Genomic DNA, 23,482 nt, shown 5'->3' with positions numbered 1-23,482 from the left:
AGGGAAAGTTGAAAGTGTTAATCGAAAAGCAATTTGTATTTTAAAATCGAAAACATCTTATGAATAGGATATTTTGGTTTTATCAACTGAGTTGATATTTTATGCACCATAGCTTCTTTAGAAACTTGCCCCTTTTATTAATTTTCTTTTGATTACGATGCCTTTCATTTACTTTGCATTTTACCGGCTTGGCCTGTCCCTTTCCTCACAAATTAGACGCAAATGAACTAAACTGACCGTTAATAACTTACCTGTTCTTTTGTGTTTGGTCGTTTGACGCTCGAAGCAAATAGTTTTTCTAAGCCAACGGTCATTTTATGAACTGTTATCTTAGGTAACAAAAAAAATGCCGAAGGAAGATAGTATAAATCAATCAAATAGTAATTAGCGAGCGTATTTTATGTTTAACTGTTTCGTTCGTTTTAAGTACGCTCTGTATGCTATGCTTGATTGTTACGATAATGATAAGCGCGCTCTGTATTTCATGATAGTTCTAAGCGCACTCAGCAGTTTACATTTGATTGTTTCGTCAGTTCTAAGCGCGCTAAGTAGTTAACATTTGATTGTTATGTTATTTCTTACTACGTTTTTCAGGTTATTTTGATTGTTTCGTTAGTTCTAAGAGCGCTCTGTAGTTTACTTTTGATTGTTTCGTTACCTCTAAGTGCGCTCTGCATTTTACACTTGATTGTTTCGTTAGTTCTAAGCGCGCTCTGTGGTTTACTTTTGATTGTTTCGTTACTTCTAAGTGCGCTCGATCTGCATTTTACATTCGATTGTTTCGTTAGTTCTAAGCGCGCTCTGTAGTTTACATTTGATTGTTTAGTTAGTTCTGAGCGCGCACTGTAGTTTACACTTGATTGTTATGTTAGTTCTAAGCCCCCACTGTAGTTAACATTTGATTGTTTCGTTCGTTCAAAGCGCGCTCTTAAGTTTACATTTCAAGGTTAGGTTTGTTCTTAGCGCGCTCTGTAGTTAAGTTAAGTGAAGCACGCTTTGTAGTTTACTTTTGATTGTTTCGTTAACTCTAAGTGCGCTCTGTAGTCAACTTTCGTTTGTATCCACAGTTCTCAGCACGCTCTTTAGTTTACGTTTGGTTCTTTCATTAGTTTTAAGGACACTCTTTAGTTTACATTTGATTGTTTCGTTAGTTCTAAGTGCGCTCTGTAGTATACATTTGATTGTTTCGTAAGTTCTAGGTGCGCTCTGCAGTTTACATTTGATCGTTTCGTTAATTCTTAGCGCGCTCTATAGTTAACTTTCGATTATTTCGATAGTTTAAGCGCACTCTGTAGTTTACATTTGATTGTTTTTTTCTAAGCGTGCGCAGTAGTTAACATTTGATTGTTGCGTTACTTTTAAGCGCGCTCTGTAGTTTACTTTCCACTGTTTCGTTAGTTTCAAGTGCGCTCTGTAGTTTACTTTTGATTGTTTCGTCAGTTCTAAGTGCGCTCTGTAGAATACATTTGACTGTTTCGTTAGTTCTTAGCGCGCTCTGCAGTTTACGTTTGATTCTTTGGTTAGTTCTGAACGCGCTCTGTAGTTTACTGTTGATTTTTTCTTTAGCTCTGAGCACGCTCTGTAGTTTCCATTTGGTTGTTTCGTTAGTTCTAAGCAGGCTGTGTAGTTCAAGTTTGATTGTTTCGTTAGTTCTAAGCGCGCCCTTTTGTAGTTTACATTTGATTGTTTCGTTAGTTCTGAGCCCGCTCAGAATTTACATTTGATTGTGTCATTAATACTTAGCGCGCATTTTACTTTGCATTTGATTGTTTCGTTAGTTTTAAGCGCGCTCTGTAGTTTACGTTTGATTGTTTTGTTAGTTCTAAGCGCGGTCTGTAGTTTACCTTTAATTGATTCGTTAGTTCTGAGCGCGCTCTGTAGTTTACATTTGATTGTTTCGTAAGTTCCGTCGAGCGCGCTTCGTAGTTTACTTTTGATTGTTTTGCTAGTTCTAAGTGCGCTCTGTAGTTTACATTTGATGGTTTCATTAGTTCTAAGTGCACTCTGTAGTTTACATTTGATTGTTTTTTTAGTTCTAAGTGCGCTGTGTAGTTAACTTTTGACTGTTTCGTTAGTTTAAACGCGCTCTTTAGTTTGCTTTCGATTGTTTCGATAGTTTAAACGCGTGTTGTAGTCTACATATATCTTATTGACCAAGCGCGAGGGCCGCACTGGGAGAATATCAGCCCGAGGTCTTGACAGTACGGACCGAGCGCAGCGAGGTCTGTACAAAAAAGACGGAGGGCCGATATTCTTCCAGTACGGTCCCGAGCAAGCTTTTTTAATAAGAGATTTATTATACGATTGAAGTTCAAAGGGACACAAGTGCGGTATCATTCGGGACCATTCGGGACAGTGCCCGGTCCAATACTGAGAGAATATTGACCGGCAATAGAGCATTTTGATTGGTTGAGTTTAGTTATTGGCTCTCTGACTGCCCGAGTCGTGTAATAAATTTCATTATTTCGTTAGCTCTAAGCGCGTGGTGTAGTTTACGTTTGATTGTTTCGTCAGTGCTAAATGAGCTCTGTAGTTTAGTTTTGATTGTTTCATTACTTCTAAGTGTGCTCTTTAGTTTACTTTTGATTGTTTCGTTGCAGCTAAGCGCGCAAAATACTTTACATTTGATTGTTGGTTAGTTGTAAGCGCGCTGTGTAGTTTACTTGTGATTGTTTTGTTGGTACTAAGTGCGCTCTGTCGATTAGATTTGATTGTTTCGTTAGTTCTAAACGCGTGGTGTAGTTTACGTTTGATTGTTTCGTCGGTGCTAACTGAGCTCTGTAGTTTAGTTTTGATTGTTTCATTACTTTTAAGTGTGCTATTTAGTTCACTTTTGATTGTTTCGTTGCAGCCAAGCGCGCAAAATACTTTACATTTGATTGTTGGTTAGTTGCAAGCGCGCTGTGTAGTTTACTTTTGATTGTTTTGTTGGTGCTAAGTGCGCTCTGTCGATTAGATTTGATTGTTTCATTAGTTCTAAGTGCGCTCTGTAGTTTACATTTGATTGTTTTGTTAGTTTTCAGCGCGCCCTGTAGTTTACTTTCCATTGTCTCGATAGTTCTAAACGCGCTCTGTAGTTTACATTTGATTGTTTCGTTAGTCTTTAGCACGCTCTGTAGTTAATTTTTCATTGTTTTGTTCATTTTAAGCGCGCGCTGTAGTTTACTTCTAATTGTTTCGTTAGTTCTAAGCGGGCTTTGTAGTATGCGTTTGATTGTTTCGTTAGTTGTAAGCACGCTCTGTAGTTTATATTTGATTGTTTCATTAGTTCTAAGTGCGCTCTGTAGTTTACATTTGATTGTTTTGTTAGTTTTTAGCGCGCCCTGTACAGTTTACTTTCCATTGTTTCGATAGTTCTAAGCGCGCTCTGTAGTTTGCATTTGATTGTTTCGTTAGTCTTTCGCACGCTCTGTAGTTAACTTTCTATCGTTTTGTTCATTTTAAGCGCGCGCTGTAGTTTACTTCTAATTGTTTCGTTAGTTCTAAGTGGGCTGTGTAGTTTGCGTTTGACCGTTTCGTTAGTTGTAAGCACGCTCTGTAGTTTAGATTTAGAGTTCAAACTTGATTTTTTCGTTACTTTTAAGTGCCCTCTGTAGTTTGCTCTTGATTATTTCCTTAGTCCTGAGCGCACTGTATAGTTTACTTTTGAGTGTTTCGCTAGTTCTAAGTGTGCTCTGTAGTTTACATTGTATTATTTTTTTAGTTCTATATACTCCCTGTAGTTTACAGTTAATTTTTTCCGTAGTTCCGAGTGCGCTTTGTAGTTTACTTTTGATTGTTTTGTTAGTTCTAAGTGTGCTCTGCAGTTTACATTGCATTATGTCGTTTGTTCTACGTGCACTTTGTAGTTTGGAATTGATTTTTTATTAGTTCTAAGTGCATTCTGTGGTTAACTTTGGTTGATTCATTAGTTCTTAGAGTACCTCTCCTTTAACTTTTGATTATTTCGTTAGTTCTAAAGGCGCACTGCAGTTATCTTTCGATTGTTGCGATAGTTTTAGCGCGCACTATAGTTTACATTTGATTGTTCCGTTAGTTCTAAGAACGCACTATAGTTTACATTTGATTGTTGGGTTAGTTCTAAGCGCGCTCCATCGTTTAATATTTAATTGTTACGTTAGTTTTAAACGCGCTTTGTACCTTACTTTTCATTGTTTCGTTAGTTTTAAGTACGTTCTGTTGTTTACACCTCCTTGTCTCGTTAGTTCTTAGTGCACTCTGTAGTTAACATGTGATTGTTTCGTTAGTTCTAAGTGCGCACTGCATTTTACATTTGATTATTTCATTAGTTCTAAGTGCGCGCGCTGTAGTTTACAATTGACTGTTTTGTTAGTTCTACGCGCGCTCTGTAGTTTGCATTTGATTGTTTGGCTAGTTCTAAGTGCGTGCTGTAGTTTGCATTTGATTTTTTTCGTTAGTTCTGAGCGCACACTGTAGTTTACATTTGATATTTTTCGTTAGTTCTAAGCGCGCACTGCAGTTTACATTTGATTGTTTGGTTAGTTCTGAGCGCGCTATGTAGTTTACACTCGATTGGTTGGTTACTTCTAAGTACGTGTTTGATCTTTTTCGTTAGTTCTAAGCATGTACTGTAGTTTGCATTTGATTGTTTGATTAGTTCTTAGCGCGCTCTGTAGTTAATATTTGATTGTTTCGTTAGTTCGTTAGGAAGTGCGCGCTGTAGTTTACATTTGATTTTTTTCATTAGTTCTGAGGGCGCGGTGTAGTTTACATTTGATTGTTTCGTTAGTTCTTCGCGCCCTGTAGTTAATATTAGATTTTTTTGTTAGTTCTATGTGCGCACTGTAGCTTACATTTGATTGTTTCTTTAGTTCTTTGCGCGCTTTGTATTTAATATTTGATTGTTTCGTTAGTTCGTTAGTAAGTGCGCGCTTTAGTTGACATTTGATTTTTTTCGTTAGTTCTGAGCAAGTGCTGTAGTTTACATGTGATTGTTTCGTTAGCTTTAGGTGCGCTCTGTAGGTAGCATCTGATGGTTTTGTTAGTTCTTAGCACCCCCTGTAGTTTATATTGATTATTTGCTTAGTAGGAAGGGCGCACAGTAGTTTACATTTGAATTTTTTCGTTAGTCCAAGGTGCGCACTGTAGTTTACATTTAATTGTTTCGTTAGTTGTAAGCGCGATCTGTAGTTTACATTTGATTGTTTGGTTAGTTGTAAGTGCGCGCTGTAGTTTATATTTGATTTTTTCGTTTGTTTTAAGTGTGCTCTGTAGTTTACATTGCATTATTTCGTTAGTTTTGTGTGTGCTCTGTAGTTAACATTTGATTGTTTTGTTAGTTCTAAGTGCGCGCTGTAGTTTACATTTGATTGGTTGGTTAGTTCTTAGCATGCTCTGTAGTTTACATTTGATTGTTTAGTTAGTTCTAAGTGCGCGCTGTTGTTTACATTTGATTTTTTTCGTTAGTTTTGAGTGCGCGCTGTAGTTTACATTTGATTGATTGGTTAGTTTTTTGCGCGCTCTGTAGTTTATATAGGATTGTTTGGTTAGTTCTAAGTGTGCGCTGTAGTTTACATTTGATGTTTTTCGTTAGTTCTAAGTGCACACTGTAGTTTACATTTGATTGTTTCGTTAGTGCTAAGCGCGCTCTGGAGTTTACATTTGATTGTTAGGCTAGTTCTGAGTGCGCGCTGTAGGTTACATTTGATTTTTATCGTTAGTTCTGAGCGCGTGCTGTAGTTTACCTCTGATTTTTTCGTTAGTTTGAGCGCATTCTGTAGTTAAGTTTTGATTGTTTGTTCAGTTCTAAGGGCAGTCGGTAGTTATCGTTCGATTGCTGTGATAGTTTAAGTGCGCACTTTAGTTCGCATTTGATTGTTTGGTTAGTTTTAAGCGTGCTCTGTGGTACACTTTTGATTTTTTCGTTAGTTTTAAGTGCACAGTGTAGTTTACGGTTGTTTGTTTCGTTAGTTCTAAGTGCGCTTTGTAATTTACATTTGATTGTTGTTTTAGTTCTTTTCTCGCTCTGTAGTTAACTTTTGATTACTTGGTTAGTTCAAAGTACGGTATGTAGTTAATTTTCTTGTTCCATTAGTTCTGAGTACGCACTGTAGTTTACTTCTGATTGGTTTGTTAGTTTTGAGCGCGCTCTGTGGTTAATTTTTTTATTGTTTTTGCAGTTCTAAGTTCACTTTGTAGTTATCTTTAGAGCGTTGTGATAGTATAAGCTCGCACTGTAGGTTACATTGGATTGTTTGGTTAAATTTAAGCGTTCTCTGTAGTTTACTTTTGATTGTTTCGTTAGTTCTAATTGCGCTCTGTAGTTTACATTTGATTGTTTCGTTAGTTTTGAGCGCGTGCTCTAGTTTACATTTGTTTGTTCTGTTAGCTATTAGGTGTGTGCTGTAGTTTACGTTTGATTGTTTTGTCAGTTTTAAGTGCGCCCTGTAGTTTAATTTGGATAAACATTAGGGAATCTTTATTAAAGGACCCATAAATTTATCTAACATTTTTACACAACTCGATTCTAAAGCTAAGCCTAAATACTATGTGGAATCAATCTATAAATTCAATGAACAATGCTCAAAATCCAGCTATAATAATTCTTTAAATAAGAATGACTGAAGCTTTCAAACCAAAATAATTCTTAATAATAACAATCACTTAATAAGATCAGGTAAGCTAAAAGAGCGTTTCAGTATTTACATAATTTATATTCAAACATATTTACAATACACTCGATAAACCATGAAACTACATTTTACACATAAGAGAAAAAGATATAAAAATTACAGGACCTAGAATTTGGCAAGGCATCTATCTAATTCAAACTCTGCTTCTTGAACATTACTTTTAATTGTCCTTTAACTGTTCTTGACCCTCTAAGAGAGAGCAGGGCCTACCTAAGGATGGCAAAAGAAACTTTAGAACGTATCCAAGAGACAGTGGCGGCATAGTCCTCACCTTTCTTTGCTGCGACTAGCTCTGCCAGCCTGTCATGGTATCTCTTGCACTCTTCTCCCATTCCGCCTGTTGTAAAGACTAATGGTGTAAATGTTGCCTGTTCCACGTTCATCACTCTTTGCGTATACAATCTCTTCTTTTCGTTCTCGTGCTGCTTGTATATCTGCTTGAGGTCCAGGTCTCTATAGGAATCAGCGTTGGGGTAACATACCCGTACGTCAAAGAACGTTGACCTTTGCCTTTCCCAAAAGCCTCTGGCATGGATGTCGGTCAAGGCGAGCGTCAGGAGCTCCGCTTGGGAACTACTCTCCTGTGAGCTCCTGGAGGACGGGCTCAATCTCGACATCAGTGCAGAACATGCTAATCATGCTTGCCTCAAGATCTCTCTGTAGTTAACTTTCGATGGTTTGGATAGTTTAGGCGCGCGCTGTATTTTACATTTAATAGAGAGCTTAAGCACCAGACGTTCTTGAGGTCACGAACGCCTACCGGAAGTCATTAGAGGAACTATGTACATACTGCGCATGTCATAACGTTTACGTGGTCACGTCGCAGACGCTAGAACGCCACTTTTCAGGTTGAAGGTAGGACGCCACAAAAATATGCTGTTATTTTGTTCATAGGAGATAAATTATTGACTCAAAACCATAAAAAGCTCTTCTGCTTTTCATTAAGTGATTAAAAAACGTTTTCGTAGCGCGTAAAGTGGTTTTTGCTTAATTGATAGAATAAACGGGATTCGACAATGGCAGAATCTCGCCAAGTCTGCGTGAGTTATGTCATTTGATTTCATGTCCATTTGAATTATCAGATGCACAACTAAGATTTTTTTAAACCGGGTTTAAGCTTATCACAAGTTACTTTGAGCGATAATTTAGAATTAAGATACTTAAGTGACATTTAGATACAACAGCAAAGTGCAAAATGAGATAGATGATTGTCTTTGTGCATCGGTTGTATTTTGTAACTGCACATTGTATATCGTATGCATGCTTGCTAGGTTTTGAGCAACCGACTACAAACATAAGAATAGCAAATCTCGCTGTGGTTAACGAATTTAGAAAATGAGAAATGGTCCTCTAGGCATCCAGATCATGCATTGAAAACTTCATGGTCGCTCGTTTGTTCGCATTGTTTACACAACTATGAAGTGGTAAATTTCAAGTCGCCTAATAAATATGAAAGACGAATTATTCATTCTATCAAGAGAGTGGGGTAAAGAAACTTATTCCCTTGCTCATTAAGGTCATATCTCTAGCATCTTTTAGCAAAGACATGTTAACACAGGTAGAAGTCCGTGTCTGAAAAACGTCGACTGCTTAACCTCCCTATTTCGCGCCAAGAACGAAGGCCTCGATTCAGTCTTACGCGGCTTCTCTGCCGTTCGTGTTGTCAAGAACGTCTGGTGCTTAAGCTCTCTAATAGCTAGCGTGCATTGTAGGTTACGTTTGATTGTTTCGTTAGTTCGAAGTGCGCTGTGTAATTTACCTTTAATTGTTTGGTTAGTTCTAAGCGCGCTCTGTAGTTTACATTTGATTTTTTCGTAAGTTCCATTTAATTGTTTGGTTAGTTCTAAGCGCGCTCTGTAGTTAACATTTGATTGTTTCGTTAGTTCTAAGTGCGCACCGTAGTTTACATTTAATTGTTACGTCGGATCTAAGCGCGCTCTGTAGTTTGTATTTGATTGTTTCGTAAGTTCTAAGTACGCTTGTTTCCTTAGGTTTAAGTGCGCTCTGTAGTTTGCATTGGATTGTTTCGTTAGTTCTAAGTTCCCTCTGTAGTTTACACTTGATTGTTTTGTTAGTTCTGAGTGCGTTGTGAAGTTTACTTCTGATTGTCTCGTTAGTTCTGAGCGCGCTCTTTAGATTACACTTGATGGTTTTGTTAGTTTTAAGTGCGCTCTTTAGTTTTCATTTGATTGTTTCGTTAGTTTTAAGTGCGCTTTGTAGTTTACACTTAATTGTTATGTTAGTTCTAAGTGCCCTCTCTAGTTTACATTTGATTGTTTCATTAGTTCTTAGCGCACTCTTTAGTTAACATTTGACTGTTTCGTTCGCTGTGAGTGCGCTATAGCTATCAAGTTTACATTTGATTGTTTCGTAAGTTCCAAGCGCGCTCTTTAGTTTACTTTTTTTTTTAGTTTGGAGCGCGCTCTCAAGTTAACATTTGATTGTTTCGTTAGTTCTATGCGCGCGCTGTAGTTTGCGTTTGATTTGTTTTGTTAGTTCCAAGTCCACTCAGAAGTTTACATTTGATTGTTTCGTTAGTTCTAAGTGCGCTCTGTAGTTTACATTTGATTGTTTCGTTATTTCGAAGTGCTCTATGTACTTAACTTTTTATTGTTTCGGTAGTTCTTAGCGTGCTCGATCTGTAGATAAGTTTTTATTGTTTCGTTAGTTCTAAGCGTGCACTGTAGCTTATGTTTGATTTTTTCGTCAGTTTTAAGTGTGCTCTGCAGTTAACTTTCGATTGTATCGATAGTCTAGGCGCGCATTTTAGTTTACATATGATTGTTTCGTTAGCTCCAAGTGCGCCCTGTAGTTTACTCTTGATTGATTGGTTTGTTCTAAGCGTGGTGTGTAGTGCACTTTTGATATTTTGGTTAGTACTTAGCGCGCCCTGTGGTTAACTTTTGATTGTTTCGTTACTTCTAAGGGCACCCTGTAGTTATCTTTCGATTGTTGCCATAGTTTGAGCGTTCACTGTAGTTTGCATTTAATTGTTCCGTAAGTTCTATGTGCGCACTGTAGTTTACACTAGACTGTTTTGTTAGTTTTAAGTCTGCTTTCTGGTTAACTTTTGATTGTTTCGTTAGTTTTAAGCGCGTTCTATAGTTTACATTTGTTTGTTTCGTTAGTTGAAAGTGCGCTCTGTACTTTACATTTCATTGTTTCGTTAGATCGGAGCGCGCACTGTAGTTTAATTGACTGTTTCGTTAGTTCTACGCGCTCTGTGGTTTACTTTTGAATGTTTCGTTAGTTATAAGTGCGCTCTGTAGTCTACTTTTGATTGTTTCGTTAGTTCTTAGCACGCTCTGTAGTTAATGATCGATTGTTTTGATAGTTTAAGCTTGCTCTGTAGTGTACATTTGATTGTTTCGAAAGTTCTAAGTGTGCACAGTAGGTAACGTTAGATTGTTGCGTTAGTTTTAAGAGCGCTCTGTAGTTTACATTTGATTGTTTAATTACTTCTAAGCGCGCTTTGTAGTTCACGTTTTGATTATTTCTTTCGTTCTGAAGGCTCACTGTAGTTTACTTCTGATTTTTTTCGTTAGCTGTAAGTAAGCTCTGTAATTTATGTTTGATTGTTTCGTTAGTTCTAAGCGCGCTCTATAGGTAACTTTTGTTTGTCTCGATAGTTTAAGCGCGGGCTGTATTTTATATTTGATTGTTTTGTTAGTTCTAAGCGTGCACTGTAGTTTACTTTTGATTGTCTCGTTAGTTGTAAGCGCGCTCTGTAGTTTACTTTTGATTGTTTCTTTAGCTCTGACCGCCCTCTCCAGTTTATGTTTGATTGTTTGGTTTGTTATGAGTACGTTCTGTAGTTAACATGTGATTTTTTCGTTAGTTCCAAGTGTGCTGTTTAGTTTACTTTTGATTGTTTTGTTTGTTTTCAGTGCGGTCTTCATTTTAGTTTTGATTGTTTGGTTAGTTTTAAGCGCGCTCTGTAGTTTACTTCTGATTGTTTTGTTAGTTCTGAGCGCGCTCTGTAGTTTACTTTTGATTGTTTCGTTGGTTTTAAGCGCGCACTGTAGTTAACATTTGATTGTTTCGTTAGTTCTAAGCGCGCTCTTAAGTGCACATTTGATTGTTTCGTTCTTAGTGCGCTCTGTGTTGAACTTTCCATTGTTTCGATACTTTAAGGACACTAGTTTACATTTGATTGTTTTCGTTAGTTTTAAGTGTGCGCCGTAGTTTACATTTGATTGTTTCGTTAGTTCTAAGTGCGCTCTGTAGTTTACTTTTGATTGTTTTGTTAGATCTAAGTGCGCTCTGTAGTTTACATTCGATTTTTTCGTTAGTTGTGAGTACACGTACTTTATTTCTGATTGTTTCGTTAGTTCTGATTTGCGCTGTAGTTTATTTTTTATGTTCTCGTCAGGTCTAAGTGTGCGTTTTAGTTACATTTGATTTTTTTTCGTTAGTTCTGAGTGCGCTCTGTAGTTCACTTCTGATTGTTTTGTCAGTTCTTGGCGCGCTCTCTAGTTTACTTTTGATTATTTCGTTGGTTCTGAGCGTGCTCTGTAGTTTTTTAGTTTTAAGGAGACTTTGTAGTTTATGTTAGATTGTTTTTTTTTCAGTTTTAAGCGTTCTCTAAAACACATCTTTTTTTAACCATTGAAGAAGGTTTACTAAAGCAAAGAAACTAATCGCGTTTTTAAAGAAGCCAATTAAATTGCAATAATACTAGCAACTTTTAACAAACCAGGTCACTACTGGATCGACAAAACATTTGTATATACTAAAAATCCTGCATCTGAGCAACTGAATTTTCCAATTAAAAAATTGAATGTAATACTGAATTGAACTTCGTGTCGTGCAGTTTTGGTCTGAAATAATACTTGTGATTTAAAATTAACTTGTGCTTTGCACTCGTTTAATTTTGAAATTAAGCATGTGATTTCAGTCCAAATAGCACTCCTCTCAGTTCAATTACCATCATTAATTCTAAGCGGTCTTTGTAGTTTACGTTTCATTGTGTCGTTAGTTGTAAGTGTGCTCAGTATTTTATGTTCGGTCGATTCGGTTTTAAATAAGTGCGCTCTGTCTTTTACGTTTGATTGCTTTGTTATTGATGAGTGCGCCCCGTTTTCTAATTGATTTTTTCTTTAGTGAGAAGTACGCTCTCTATCTGTTTTTTTATTGTTTCGTTAGTGATGAGCGTGTTCTCCATTTTCTGTTTGATTTTTCTTTAGTGATGAGCGCGCCCTCTATTTTCTATTTATGTGTTTTGGAGCGATTAGCGCGCTCTTTATCTTCTGTTTGATTTTTTCCTAAGTGATAGTAAGCACATTCTAAATTTTGTTAGTGATGAGGGCGCTTTATATTTTTTAAAGGGGGTAAGTTTCTAAAGAAACTGTGGTGATGCGTCGGTGGGGGTTAGGGTTAAATTGGCCACCGTAAAGAGTTTGGAAAGCTGACGTTTCGAGCTTTAGCCCTTCGTCAGAGCGAACAAAAGGGCTGACGCTCGAAATGTCAGCTTTTTAAACTCTTTACGGTGGCCAATTTGCAATTTCAACTTAGTTGATAAAACCAAATTACCTTTCCATTTTCTGTTTGTTTGATTCGTTAGTGATAAGCGCGCTCCGTATTTTCTTTTTTTTGTCTTGTAAGTGATTGGCGAACTTTCTATTTTATGTTTGTTTGTTTGATTAGTGAAAAGAGTGCTCTCTATTTTCGTGTTTGATTGTTTCGTTTGTGATAAGCGTGCTCTGCACTTGCTGTTTGATTTTTTTCGCCAGTGATAAGCACGCTCTATATTTTCTGTATTTTGTTTTTTTTTTATCATAAGCTCGCTCTGCATTTTCTATTTGCTGGTTTCGTTAGTGATAAGTGCGCTCTGTATTTTCTGTATGATTGTTTCGTTAGTGATGAGTGCGCTCTGTATTTTCTGTATGATTGTTTCGTTAGTGATAAGTGCGCTCTGTATTTTCTGTATGATTGTTTCGTTAGTGATAAGTGATCTCTGTATTTTATGTTTGATCGTATTGTTAGTGGTAAGCGCGCTCTATATTTCTTGTTCGATTTCATTGGTACTGAAAAGCTCGCTCTGTATTTTCTGTTTAGTTGTTTCATTAGTGACAAGTGCGCTCTGTATTTTCCGTTTGATTCTTTCGTTAGTGTTAAGCGCGCTCTGTGTTTTATGTGTGATTGAGTTACTGATACGCGTGCTCTCTATGTTTTGTTAGTGATTAATACGCTATGTATTTCAGGTTTGATTGTGGATTTTGTGAGTAGCAGTCTCTGTGTTTTATAGTTCATGGTTACGCTATTGTTTCTTTTTTGAGAAGTGCATTTTTTAAATTTGATAGAGAGCATTCCAGCTGCATTCTAACTTGGTGTCATAAAACCAGAAGAAAGTCATCGCAGCAGCCAGTGAGAACAGAGCAAAATATTGCAAGGAATTAATAAGATCTCAAAGTAAAAAAAAAAACAAAACAAAACCAAAAACACCGATCTCCTTGAAGCGCGGGTAAACGTGACTGATGATTTAGCGAATGGTTTAAGTGTAAATGTGAGCGGTTGACGTAGTGGTGCGAGTTTTCTGGACTTAAAATTAAAGGAAAGCCAAAGCAATTCTGGAATACTTTCGACACTTATTTGAAAATTACTCTCAGACTAATTCCTTTGAAACCTAATTTTAGTTCCGGTATTAACAAGTGGCGTGACGCTCGCACACCAAGGCAGATTCTGGACAAGTACTGCGAGACAAACAACTTTCATAGACCAAGATTTATTGGTAACGATAGAGTAATATTCCACGGAGATGCGTACTGCTTGGAAGATTTTGGTAAGTGGGGGACATGTGCTTACTCTCAGCTGTTTAACCTCTGAGGGTGGCTAGCATCTAATTTCTCTGTATCGATGTTACCTATTTTTACCTGAAACTGATAATAATATACCATTTAAAAACTACGTTCATTTACTGGATATGTAACGTTAGCTTTCAAGCGGCAACACCACAGCCTTTCGATACAAATTTAATTCCGGATTGTAACGAGCTTGTTGACCTATTTGTTACATAAAATTGAATTCAACATACCAAGAATAATGTTTCGGCCAGTCCTTAACAAATCGGTATCGTTGGTTAACTCTACGACAAGAAGCGACGCTATAATACCTACAAGAACAGGATATTGGTAGGGTCAGGCTTCGATCTTTCTCATTCTGTTATTATTACACGAGTCAATTTGATCATTTCGTTCACTTCCTTGCAGAGATTGGAATGACAATATCTCCTCACATGGGTCCCCCTGATCAGCGCCTTGCCTTGCACTTGCTTAACAGTTTGCCACTGGTGCCAGAGCACGTGGAAACGCGACCACTGTACAGCACTTTGCAGCCTGGAGTAGAACAGGTTTGTGAGTCGTTACGTCAATAATGGCTGGGTTGATTTAACTTAAGTTGTTGATCTTGTCGGGTTCCGGAAAACCATGACCAGGGGTAAGAGATTTGATTTCAAGTTTAGGTAAAACGAAATATTAAGATGTTATTTATTCCCTGGAAAGTACCAGGTTATTTTTTCTTTTTGGTGCAACAGTGATTGTGAAGGTTTTTTTTAGACAGACAGACAGACATCTATATTTATACAGGATAGCCCCTTCAGTGTAGTAAACACTGGTATCAACGGGGGTCCTGTTACCCACCCATCCCACCCCAGGGGAGGACATCCATCACACAGTAATCTCGTGCGTGGGAAATTAACGTCTCCTGCCCCTAACCCTGCAGGAGACGGGACCTCCATTTATTCGTCCCTATCCGAGAAGACTAGAATATCTAACCATTTCTTGGTGTTAAAGAAAGGAAGCATATTCTTCTCAGTTAATTTTAAGACCCTGAGTGTTGGTCCGGCCGGTATTGAACTCTCGACCTCCCGCACAGCAGTCCGGCGCTCTCCCAATTGAGCTAACCAGGCGGCGGTTTAAAGATAGTTTTCCCCTCTCTTGAGAACAAAATGATTAATTTTTCAAAGCTAGCGTCATTTAAAAAATGTACGAGGAAAGCTTTTCAATCTTTACGGTTTCTGTGCTTAACCTCATTAATTAAAGACCATGCCAATCACCCTTTTCCTACGAAAAATTCGTTACTTTGCAACGGTCTCTTTTCACTTGCGGAAGTCTTGTTCCCGAAGGAGAAAATGTCTAGAGTCTAGAATCCAAAGATTTTCTCCAATTACTCGGCAGTGCCAGATATTATACATGTTTATGACAATTTGTATTCTTTCGTCAGGGAAAACTTCAAATGTGGGTGGACATTTTCCCAAAAAATTATGGACCGCCAGGGTTGCCGTTTAACATCTCACCCCGAGAGCCATGGGATTACATGTTACGCGTCATCATATGGAACACGAGTGACGTCATTTTAGAGGAAGTGTCTGCCATGGGGGAAGCGATGAGCGACATTTACGTGAAAGGGTAATCTAGATATATGTGAGCCTTTTACACCTCCCAGCAGTACGCGCATTCTCTATGATTTCCCTACATATTTTCTATGATGCTGACAAGGAAAAGTTGTTTAACAATCAAGAGTTTCTTTTGTTGGCGATCATTTCATTTATTCTCTTGAGCTTCATGTTTTGTTCAGCAGTAAATACAGCGAGGAGATATTAGATTCTGGTCACGGTCGTGGGTTAAATAGTCACATGATTGTTTTTTTTTTTTTTCCGAATTGTTTTAGGCTTGTTTACATATATCTTATTAACCAAGCGCGAGGGCCGTACTGGGAGAATACCGGCCCGAGGTCTTGACAGTACGGACCGAGCGCAGCGAGGTCCGTACAAAAAAGACCGAGGGCCGATATTCTTCCACTACGGTCCCGAGCAAGCTTGGTTAATAAGAGATTTATTATACGACTGAAGTTCAAAGGGACACAAGTGCGGTATCATTCAGGACCATTCGGGACAGTGCCCGGTCCAATACTTAGAGAATATTGGATCGGCAATAGAGCATTTTGATTGGTTGATTTTAGTTATTGGCCCTCTGACTGCCCGAGTCGTGTAATAATGTTTAGTACATACCAACTATTAAACTAACTTTTCCAAAGAGTTCCGCAGCCTTCGATGGAGGGAAGTTTTTTAAGTACAGAAAACCCGAACGTGGGTCAAAGAGCTCTCCCATTCCCACAGTTACCTATTTTTCTATTATTTACTTTCTTTTGTGGAGAAAGTCATGGACTGAAGTTACTTTGTTTTTAACCATTCACCTTTCCACTTGGCTTGATATACATTTAGGCACATGAAATTATTAACTTACAAAATGTCTTTTCGATTTATAGATGGATATCGGGAATTGATAAACAAGAAAAGACAGATGTTCATTACAGGTTAGTTGTTGACAGAAAGAAACAGTTTAACTTAGGGAACTGATCACTAGAGTCCTTGGTTTGTCTTTTACCTATGGATTGGCTGATTTATTTATCAACAAAGTTGAAATGGTAAATTGGCTACCGTAACGATTACAAAAGCTGACGTTTCGAGCGTTAGCCCTTCGTCGGAGCGAATAGAGGAATTCTGTGTAAGGCAGAAAATGGAGCTACGTTATTGGTGGGAACATGACGCCTCCGCTCATTTCATTCAAACGCGACAAAAACATAGGCAATTTTTTGGTCAGAAGTTCTTTTTAGACTAATGACCAACCAGGCACTTTTAAATGCGCTCGTGCACGATGCAAAACGTGTCCTTTCATTCACAACACTAATAAAATATCAGGACCCAAACGATCCATTAAACACGAAGGCGCGCTATATAAGGAAGTCTTCCCTGGGAAGACCTGGGCTCATTTGTCACTCACCGTTGACGTGTGCGGGTCAAATTTAAATGCTGGTAGACGAACAAAAGGAGCTAATGAGATATCTATTGTTTACTTCCACCAGCATGGTGGCATGAGGTAACGTGCGAACCACCTACTTCGATCTCAAATTTACCGCCACAAATAAAGACAGTTTCCATTGGAAAAAGGAAATACAAATTGCAAAAATTCTTGTATGGTGACGAAGACATAAAGCAATTTTGAGGAATGCGCCCGCCGTTCACTGCTTTGGAGTAGCTATAGCTCAAGCTGACTTGACTCCAAGAGTTCTACATCACACGACGGTTGATTGACAAATGGTCCAGTGAGACCTGAGGCTCCTTTTATAGCGCGCCTTCATGTTTAAGATCACCGATCACTTCACGTGCACCTCCGTCAATGTAATCTATTGCATAACTTGCACTTATTGCAAAAAGATATACATCGGCGAAACACGCAGAAGACTAGGTGACCGATTTCGAGAACACCTTCGCGACGTGGAAAGGAATGACAAGGACACATCGAAACCAGTCGGTAGACATTTTAATTTACCTAATCATTCTAAGCAACATATGGCAATTTGCGGTCTTTCCTTACACTTAGGTAGCACGGAAAAAACTTAGGTAACTTAAAAACTTAGGTAAAAACTTAAAAAACTTAGGTAAAACTCTTGAACAAAAGCTCATCTCTCAAACCGGCAGTCTAAATCCCACAGGGATCATTCCACTAATTTCTTCGTGTTTTTCTCGTTGCCGTGTTTCCACCAATAACGTAGCTCCATTTTCCGCCTTTAAAAGCACACACAACCTGCAATTCCTCTATTCGCTCCGACGAAGGGCTAACGCTCGAAACGTCAGCTTTTGTAATCGTTACGGTGGCCAATTTATCATTTCAACTTTGTTGATATATCCAAATTATTTCGTTACCCCCACCGACGCAACCCCAAACAGTTTCTTTAGAAACTATCAGCCTTTATTTATTTGATTTATTTATCAGACTGATTACGTGTCGAAAGTAATCTTGGATTGCTTTTGTTTTGTTTTACTTCGCCGTGTAATTGGTCCTGAAAACTCGCGCTCCTTCCTCGACCAATCAGATTCCATATTAAAACCAATCTCGACTTGATCATCCGCATTTTTCCGCGCTATAGTCAGTTTGCTTGTGTTTACTCTGAGTTCTGTTTAGGTCCTCTTGATATTTTCCTTCTATCTGATTGGGTGTTCTGATTACTTTGGTTTTCGTTTTACGTCATTCAGTCGAAAAGTGCCTACTATATATCTTCTATCATAACCTGACGCTTTTTTTCTAGGTCTCTGGACGGTACGGGTAACTTCAACTGGCGGTTTCTTTTCCCGTTCTTGTATATTCCGGCCGAAAAAGTTATGGTTGTAAGAAAAAAGGTATAAGGTAGCTTGCCGTTGTAGTAATTCCAGCTTAATTGTTACTGCATCAAATATATTTGATTGGATGAAAAAACCATGTAAATCAAAAAGAAGAGAGGCTGTCTTAACCCTTAAATTCACAAGATCTGACTGCTAACTCTCCCCTCTAGCTGCTACACATTTCCTTTTAATTTATTTACGAGAATTTGGTGTTAGATCAAGGCAACAATTTCAACCGGATAAGTTTGATTAATCTCGTCACTTGTTTGTCAGATAATGTATGAATATCATAGGGAGCAGTTACCTATCAATCAATTCCGGGAGTTAAATGGTTAAGAAGAACTACCAAGAACATGGGTGTCATTCTCTAGGCGATTGGCGAGAAAAAAAACATTCAAGCTTACAGTTCCATTCTTATGGTGGTTACCCCTTCTAAATCATGGTTCCGCCTTTGGGCAGCATTTGTTATCATTATGACAAATTTCAATTCTTTTTGTTTCGATAGGCGCACTTTTGGAGCCTTGACATAAGAGAGCAAAGAATTCCTCCAAAACTGATTCTACAAATCTGGGATAACGACTTGTTCTCTCCAGACGATTTCCTCGGTAAGTCTCTTTCTCCAATTTTTTTAACTGCTTAATTTGCGTTCTCGAGCATTTTAGAATTATTTTTGATTTTATTGCCATAAGCTACTCCAGGAGCACCTTAAGTTGATGTTATAGTCCCCAAAAATGAATCTTTCTTACATACTGATTTCCTGATTTGCCGAGATCGTAACACGAACTTGTTATCCTTTTCACTTCCAATAGATTTTTCTAAAATAATGTCAGGCGTGAGAAGTTGGCTTCAATCATGTTATATCTCCTGGTTGATAGTTCCTTCACTCCAATCCCCTGTCTGCTTGCAGTGAAATGATATTTTGGAGGAATTTGGAGTGAATTTTGAACAAAACGTTTGTTTATCCAAAAAAACAAAAATTGATTTGCGATTCGGATATGGTGTCATAGCTTCTCTGACCAATTTCATTGCCAGAGCGTACCACCATTATCTGAAAGTAGTTTATGTGTCTTTTTTTTACCAGGTACGTTAGAATTAAACTTAAACAAAATGCCAAAACCAGCTAAGAATGCGCGCAAGTGCAGCTTAGATCAGCTTCCAGGGTTGAAGAACAAGCCGCGACGAAACACAGAGACAGTGTCTTTGTTTGATCTGAAGCGAACGAATGGCTGGTGGCCTGCAGTCGGAACGGAGAATGGCGAGCAAATCTTGGCGGTATATACTCAATATTAATCAAAGAAATTTGTGGTTAGATAATCAATTACCCTCCAATGAAGCTTTTAAGTACCACTGTAAGCAAAGAATGCAAAAATTATTACATATGAACATAAATGTAAAGAATACTTCGTAAAGCCCAAGTGTTGACCTCGAAGAGACACTCTAGCTTTTTGCCTGTATAATGTGATGGTACTATAAGAATGTGGCTCGCCATTCTTGAGTGGAGGCGCGGCTTCCTTTTAGCTGTGGAATAATTATACTGTTGAGTTAACTATTGAATTAGTGGACTGTTTATCACTTGCAGGGTAAGGTAGAGATGACGTTAGAACTCTTGACGCAACAAGAAGCTGAAGAGAAGCCCGCTGGGACAGGGCGAGATGAACCGAACCAGAATCCAACGCTGGATCCACCAAAGTAAGCACAACAAACAAACAAAAATAGCACAATTGGTTTGAAGTGTCAGTTCTGAACATTGACATATGAAAGAGCGGCTGTGTTTTAAGGGACTCTCAGGAAACTAAAAACGCGAGCAACGAGAGGAAAGAGCGGAAAAGATCCTGTTTTGTTCACTAGTGAATCCTGTTTTTTAATTTCCCAATAAATTTGTTCCCACGATGATGACGAAAGCAACATTTTTTTCTTATCCCTTGGCACCCTAAAATGAATACTCAAATTCCCCACACTGTTCTCGCTACATTTTCTACGGTAATGATAAGGAAAATTTGTTTGACAATCAATAGTCTCTAAAAACTGGTGATCATTTCCTTTAATCTCATTACTTTTACATTTGATTTAAAGGTGAAACTGTAAGGAGAATTAGAAGCCAGTCACTCTTACTAATTAAGGGGTAAAAGTAAAGCTGGAATATACGCGAAATTGCGATGGAACAAAGTTAAGTTTTATCTGCAATAAATGCCATGGGCTGACTGTCGATTACCGTTGACGAACGATCCTCCTCCTTTGCCTTTTAACAATGGTGAGTTAGGTATGCATCACTAACACTGTGATCTTTCTGCAGTCGTCCTGCGACATCCTTCGCCTGGTTCTCGTCTCCATTCAAGAGCCTACGCTACATTTTGTGGCGCCGGTACAAGTGGAAGATCATCAAGTTCTTGGCGATCTTTCTCTTGATAGCTTTGGTAGTCCTCTTCGTTTATGCATCGCCGGTAGGTTTATGTGATAGTGCTAAAAGCACGTGTTGGAGGAGATGACTGATGCTTTGTTATGTTCTAAGGTTTAAAATTGACTTGAAATAAAGAACACTATATGGCGAAATTATCGATTGACTTGCGATCCAAACGTGGCTGGAGCGAACGTGATACGAGGTCCTTTACTATCCTCCATCGAACTCCTTTCCAGCTTATACTTCCACCGACCCAAAAGTACAAATGTGATATCCTTAGCTTGTAGTATGAAAGGGCAAACTTTTGGCGGTTGAATCGCATTTGATGCATTGATCGTAGACGGACCTTGCCCTCGTGTAGCACAAAGAATTTTCTACTAAATCCTTTGTTTATCAAGCTACGGTTTCTTTATAGCATCTGTACTCCTATCAAGGGACAAGAAATACGTTTTCTGACTCAGGTTGGATAACGTTTTTCACCGAAGAGGTCGCTCTTAGCTTGACATTTGCCAACAACGTCTTACACCAGATTTAACCACCAGATAGCTTCAAGCATCCCTCTAACAACTCTGCTCTCATCGTCTCCGTCTGTGCTTAAAAATCCATGTATCTCGTTTGTGTTTGCTTTGTCAATAACACTTTCAGAATATCCTCTCTTTTCGGTGAGAAGACAGTGTCAAATTGAATTTTTGGAAATGGGGCGAGGTTGCAGTATTTCAAAGACGAGGCTAGACTGTGTTCCATCTGTTACTCGGCCCTTTGTCATATGATTTTCTTAAGCCTTTCACTCGACCCACATCATGAGCGTGACTTCTTACAGTGTGCGTTTACTGTGCGTGTTTTCCAGGGTTATACCGTGAAGAAGTTAATTGGTGCTTGAAGACATGGAACCGAAGCATTTTACAACAGTATTGTCAATGGAGGGACCACAGTTAACAGGGATAGTTGTGCGTGAGGTCAACAACGTGAAAGCAGGAGAGTTTAAAGGAGCGGTTCTTTCTGAATGTCAACAATGAACCAAGAAAGATTTAGCAACCGAACGGTACTAAACAGTCATAAAGAAATGACAGACTTTCTCTTCCTGACATTGCCAACGAATATACCGGGTGTAACTGTAGCAGAAAGCGAAATTTTGGCAATTTCAAAGGAGGAATTATGCAGTAAATAGCTGCCACTACCGCATTACCCCTCGCTGTTTTAAATTAATTTATTACATACGACATATCGTTGGATTTCTGGGTTATTTATAGTTCTGAATTAGGTTTATATCAGTTATACTGCAGTAGAGAATATTTCGATGTAGTTATAGTGAATCTAAAGAACTTGTGATAGATATCTAAAGAACTTGTGAAAGATATCTCAAGGAATGTTTGGAATTACAATTTATTTAAAAATGCATTTCCTGTCATTTTCGTGGAATTAAAGTCAAAATTTATCGGCTAGTCTTACCCCCTTTCCTTGACCCAAGCTCATGCGTTCGTCTTTTGCTGCACGGGCCCTGATTTAAAATGTAGACCAAGACTTTATCACTTAAAGGCCTCGCGCAGAACGCTGGTACTTACCTAATAGTAGGTAAATGTAAAGCTAAAAAACAACACTTCATTCCCTCAAACTAAGAACAACGAGTCTTGAAAGCTCTTTAGATTTCAAAGGAAAGGATAAAACGCATCGTAGTTTGGGCTTGTCCGTTTCAAGCTCACTGCAAAGTTTTTAATCTCGTTTGATTCAATACACGTTCCATCACATGAGCGACCATAGTGCTCTGCTTATAACTTATTTACAGGTGGAATAGTCACCAGCACTTGCTGAATTTAGTTTTTACTATTCCTCACTTACTTTTGAATAATGATCAAATAAATATCGCATTGATTCAGGATTGCTCTTGTTTTTCTTTACTTCGTTGTGTGACTTGTCCACAAAATTCACGCCATTCAGATTCAAAACCAATCAGATTCAAAACTGAACCCAGTGGCTACTTGGTCACTTGCGTTTTTCCGCACCTCAGGCAGTTTGCTTGCTTTTCCTTTGTGTTTTCATTGGCTATTTGCGATATTTTCCTTCGTCCTGATTGGATGCGCTGATTTCTTTGGTTCTGGTTTTACGACACTTCTTCGAAATATGCTCTACTGGACTTGATCTACATCCTCAAGAGAAAACGATGGCAGGATACTGAGGCCCCCTCTACAAGTGCACTGTGCTGAATAAATCTGAAAACGGCACTTTCACTCTGACACGCACTAAAGTCTTCCTTCCGCGCTCTGGAAAAAGGAGAAAATTTATTTCCGAACATTCCGCGACGGTCCTCGGCGGAAATCGAAATGCACCCTTGAGCATATGATTCCCAAGGGAGCAATTACTTCGTCAAACGAGTGCAGTTTACGTTAGTAATTGTTTCAGAGGCCCCCCCTCCCTTTTTTCAAAATGTTTCCCGACTACATAACTCGCAAATTTCTCGTTCTCAAATTAATCCACTTTAAATAACTCTTTCGTGGTAGTGTGGAAGTTAGGCCAGGCTAGAGAAATAAGTTGCGTTTGGCGTGAATGGGGTCTGTGATTACCATACAGTTGAGGTGTTTTTCTTCAGGGGCATGATGTAGATGCATGATGTAGATGCATGATGTAGGTGTTGTCCTCTACTACCTAATAAAAGTGTTTCATAACATTTTACAAAACTTTGCAATCGAAAAACTGTTACAACCGTTCGGAGTTACACAGTAATGGCCAAGTTAGGTACCTGGCCCCCCCCTTCTTTTGCTTTTCATCGAGCCAAAAGTTTCAGCATTTGAATTGCAGATACAGCATTAATATTAAATTATTCTAAATTTTTCATCACCTCATGGGGGTTTGAAATTGCATTCAAATGACAAGATGGCCGAATGTTGTTTACTAGTTATCATATATTGACTGCAAAGCTGCCCGAATAAACAACGGGGACTGTATATCTCGCAAAAGCTTGTGGTAGATATCCAGTGCTGTGATGGTGAACAAGATGTGGCATTGTTACTTTTCCTTTGATGAGATTTAACTACTGGCCAAGAGCACGTGGGTTTTCGAAGTGACAGGTGGACAAACTTCTTCTTCAAGACTTTTCACCACAGGTATTTACCGTCTTTTTCTGTTTTCATTCAGTGGAATATTTAACTGCGCTTTTAAATGATTGTAAGAATGTGATATTCTTCTTGAGACATTGAGTTCGTCTTGTTGAATTGAAATCAAATATGGCTACCGCTTGTCTGACTGATATGAATAAAATGGTGCTATTTTGAATGATGT

General features: G+C 38.4%; 1 protein-coding gene across 3 annotated transcripts in view; it reads left to right on the top strand.

The window, feature by feature from the left end:
• LOC111331986 (myoferlin) overlaps nt 1-22,085 on the top strand; it is a 58,344-nt gene extending 36,259 nt beyond the window's left edge. For 2 of the 3 annotated variants that reach the window (XM_088754634.1, XM_088754677.1), the window contains exons 45-54: nt 13,289-13,434; nt 13,862-14,001; nt 14,874-15,058; nt 15,918-15,965; nt 17,739-17,829; nt 18,317-18,416; nt 18,893-19,083; nt 19,391-19,500; nt 20,105-20,252; nt 21,057-22,085. In XM_088754634.1, the coding sequence (XP_088610760.1) occupies nt 13,289-13,434; nt 13,862-14,001; nt 14,874-15,058; nt 15,918-15,965; nt 17,739-17,829; nt 18,317-18,416; nt 18,893-19,083; nt 19,391-19,500; nt 20,105-20,252; nt 21,057-21,089 (1,192 nt within the window). In that variant the 3' untranslated portion in view covers nt 21,090-22,085. Of the gene's footprint in view, nt 1-13,288; nt 13,435-13,861; nt 14,002-14,873; nt 15,059-15,917; nt 15,966-17,738; nt 17,837-18,316; nt 18,417-18,892; nt 19,084-19,390; nt 19,501-20,104; nt 20,253-21,056 lie in introns of those variants that run through there. The other variant, XR_015999135.1, reaches the window with a different exon arrangement.
• The last annotated feature ends 1,397 nt before the right edge of the window (nt 22,086-23,482 follow it).

Source organism: Stylophora pistillata, chromosome 1 (assembly GCF_964205215.1).
Source record: "Stylophora pistillata chromosome 1, jaStyPist1.2, whole genome shotgun sequence".
NCBI lineage: Eukaryota > Metazoa > Cnidaria > Anthozoa > Scleractinia > Pocilloporidae > Stylophora > Stylophora pistillata.
Note: the sequence above shows the minus strand (reverse complement) of the source record. Positions and strands in the feature narration are given on the sequence as shown.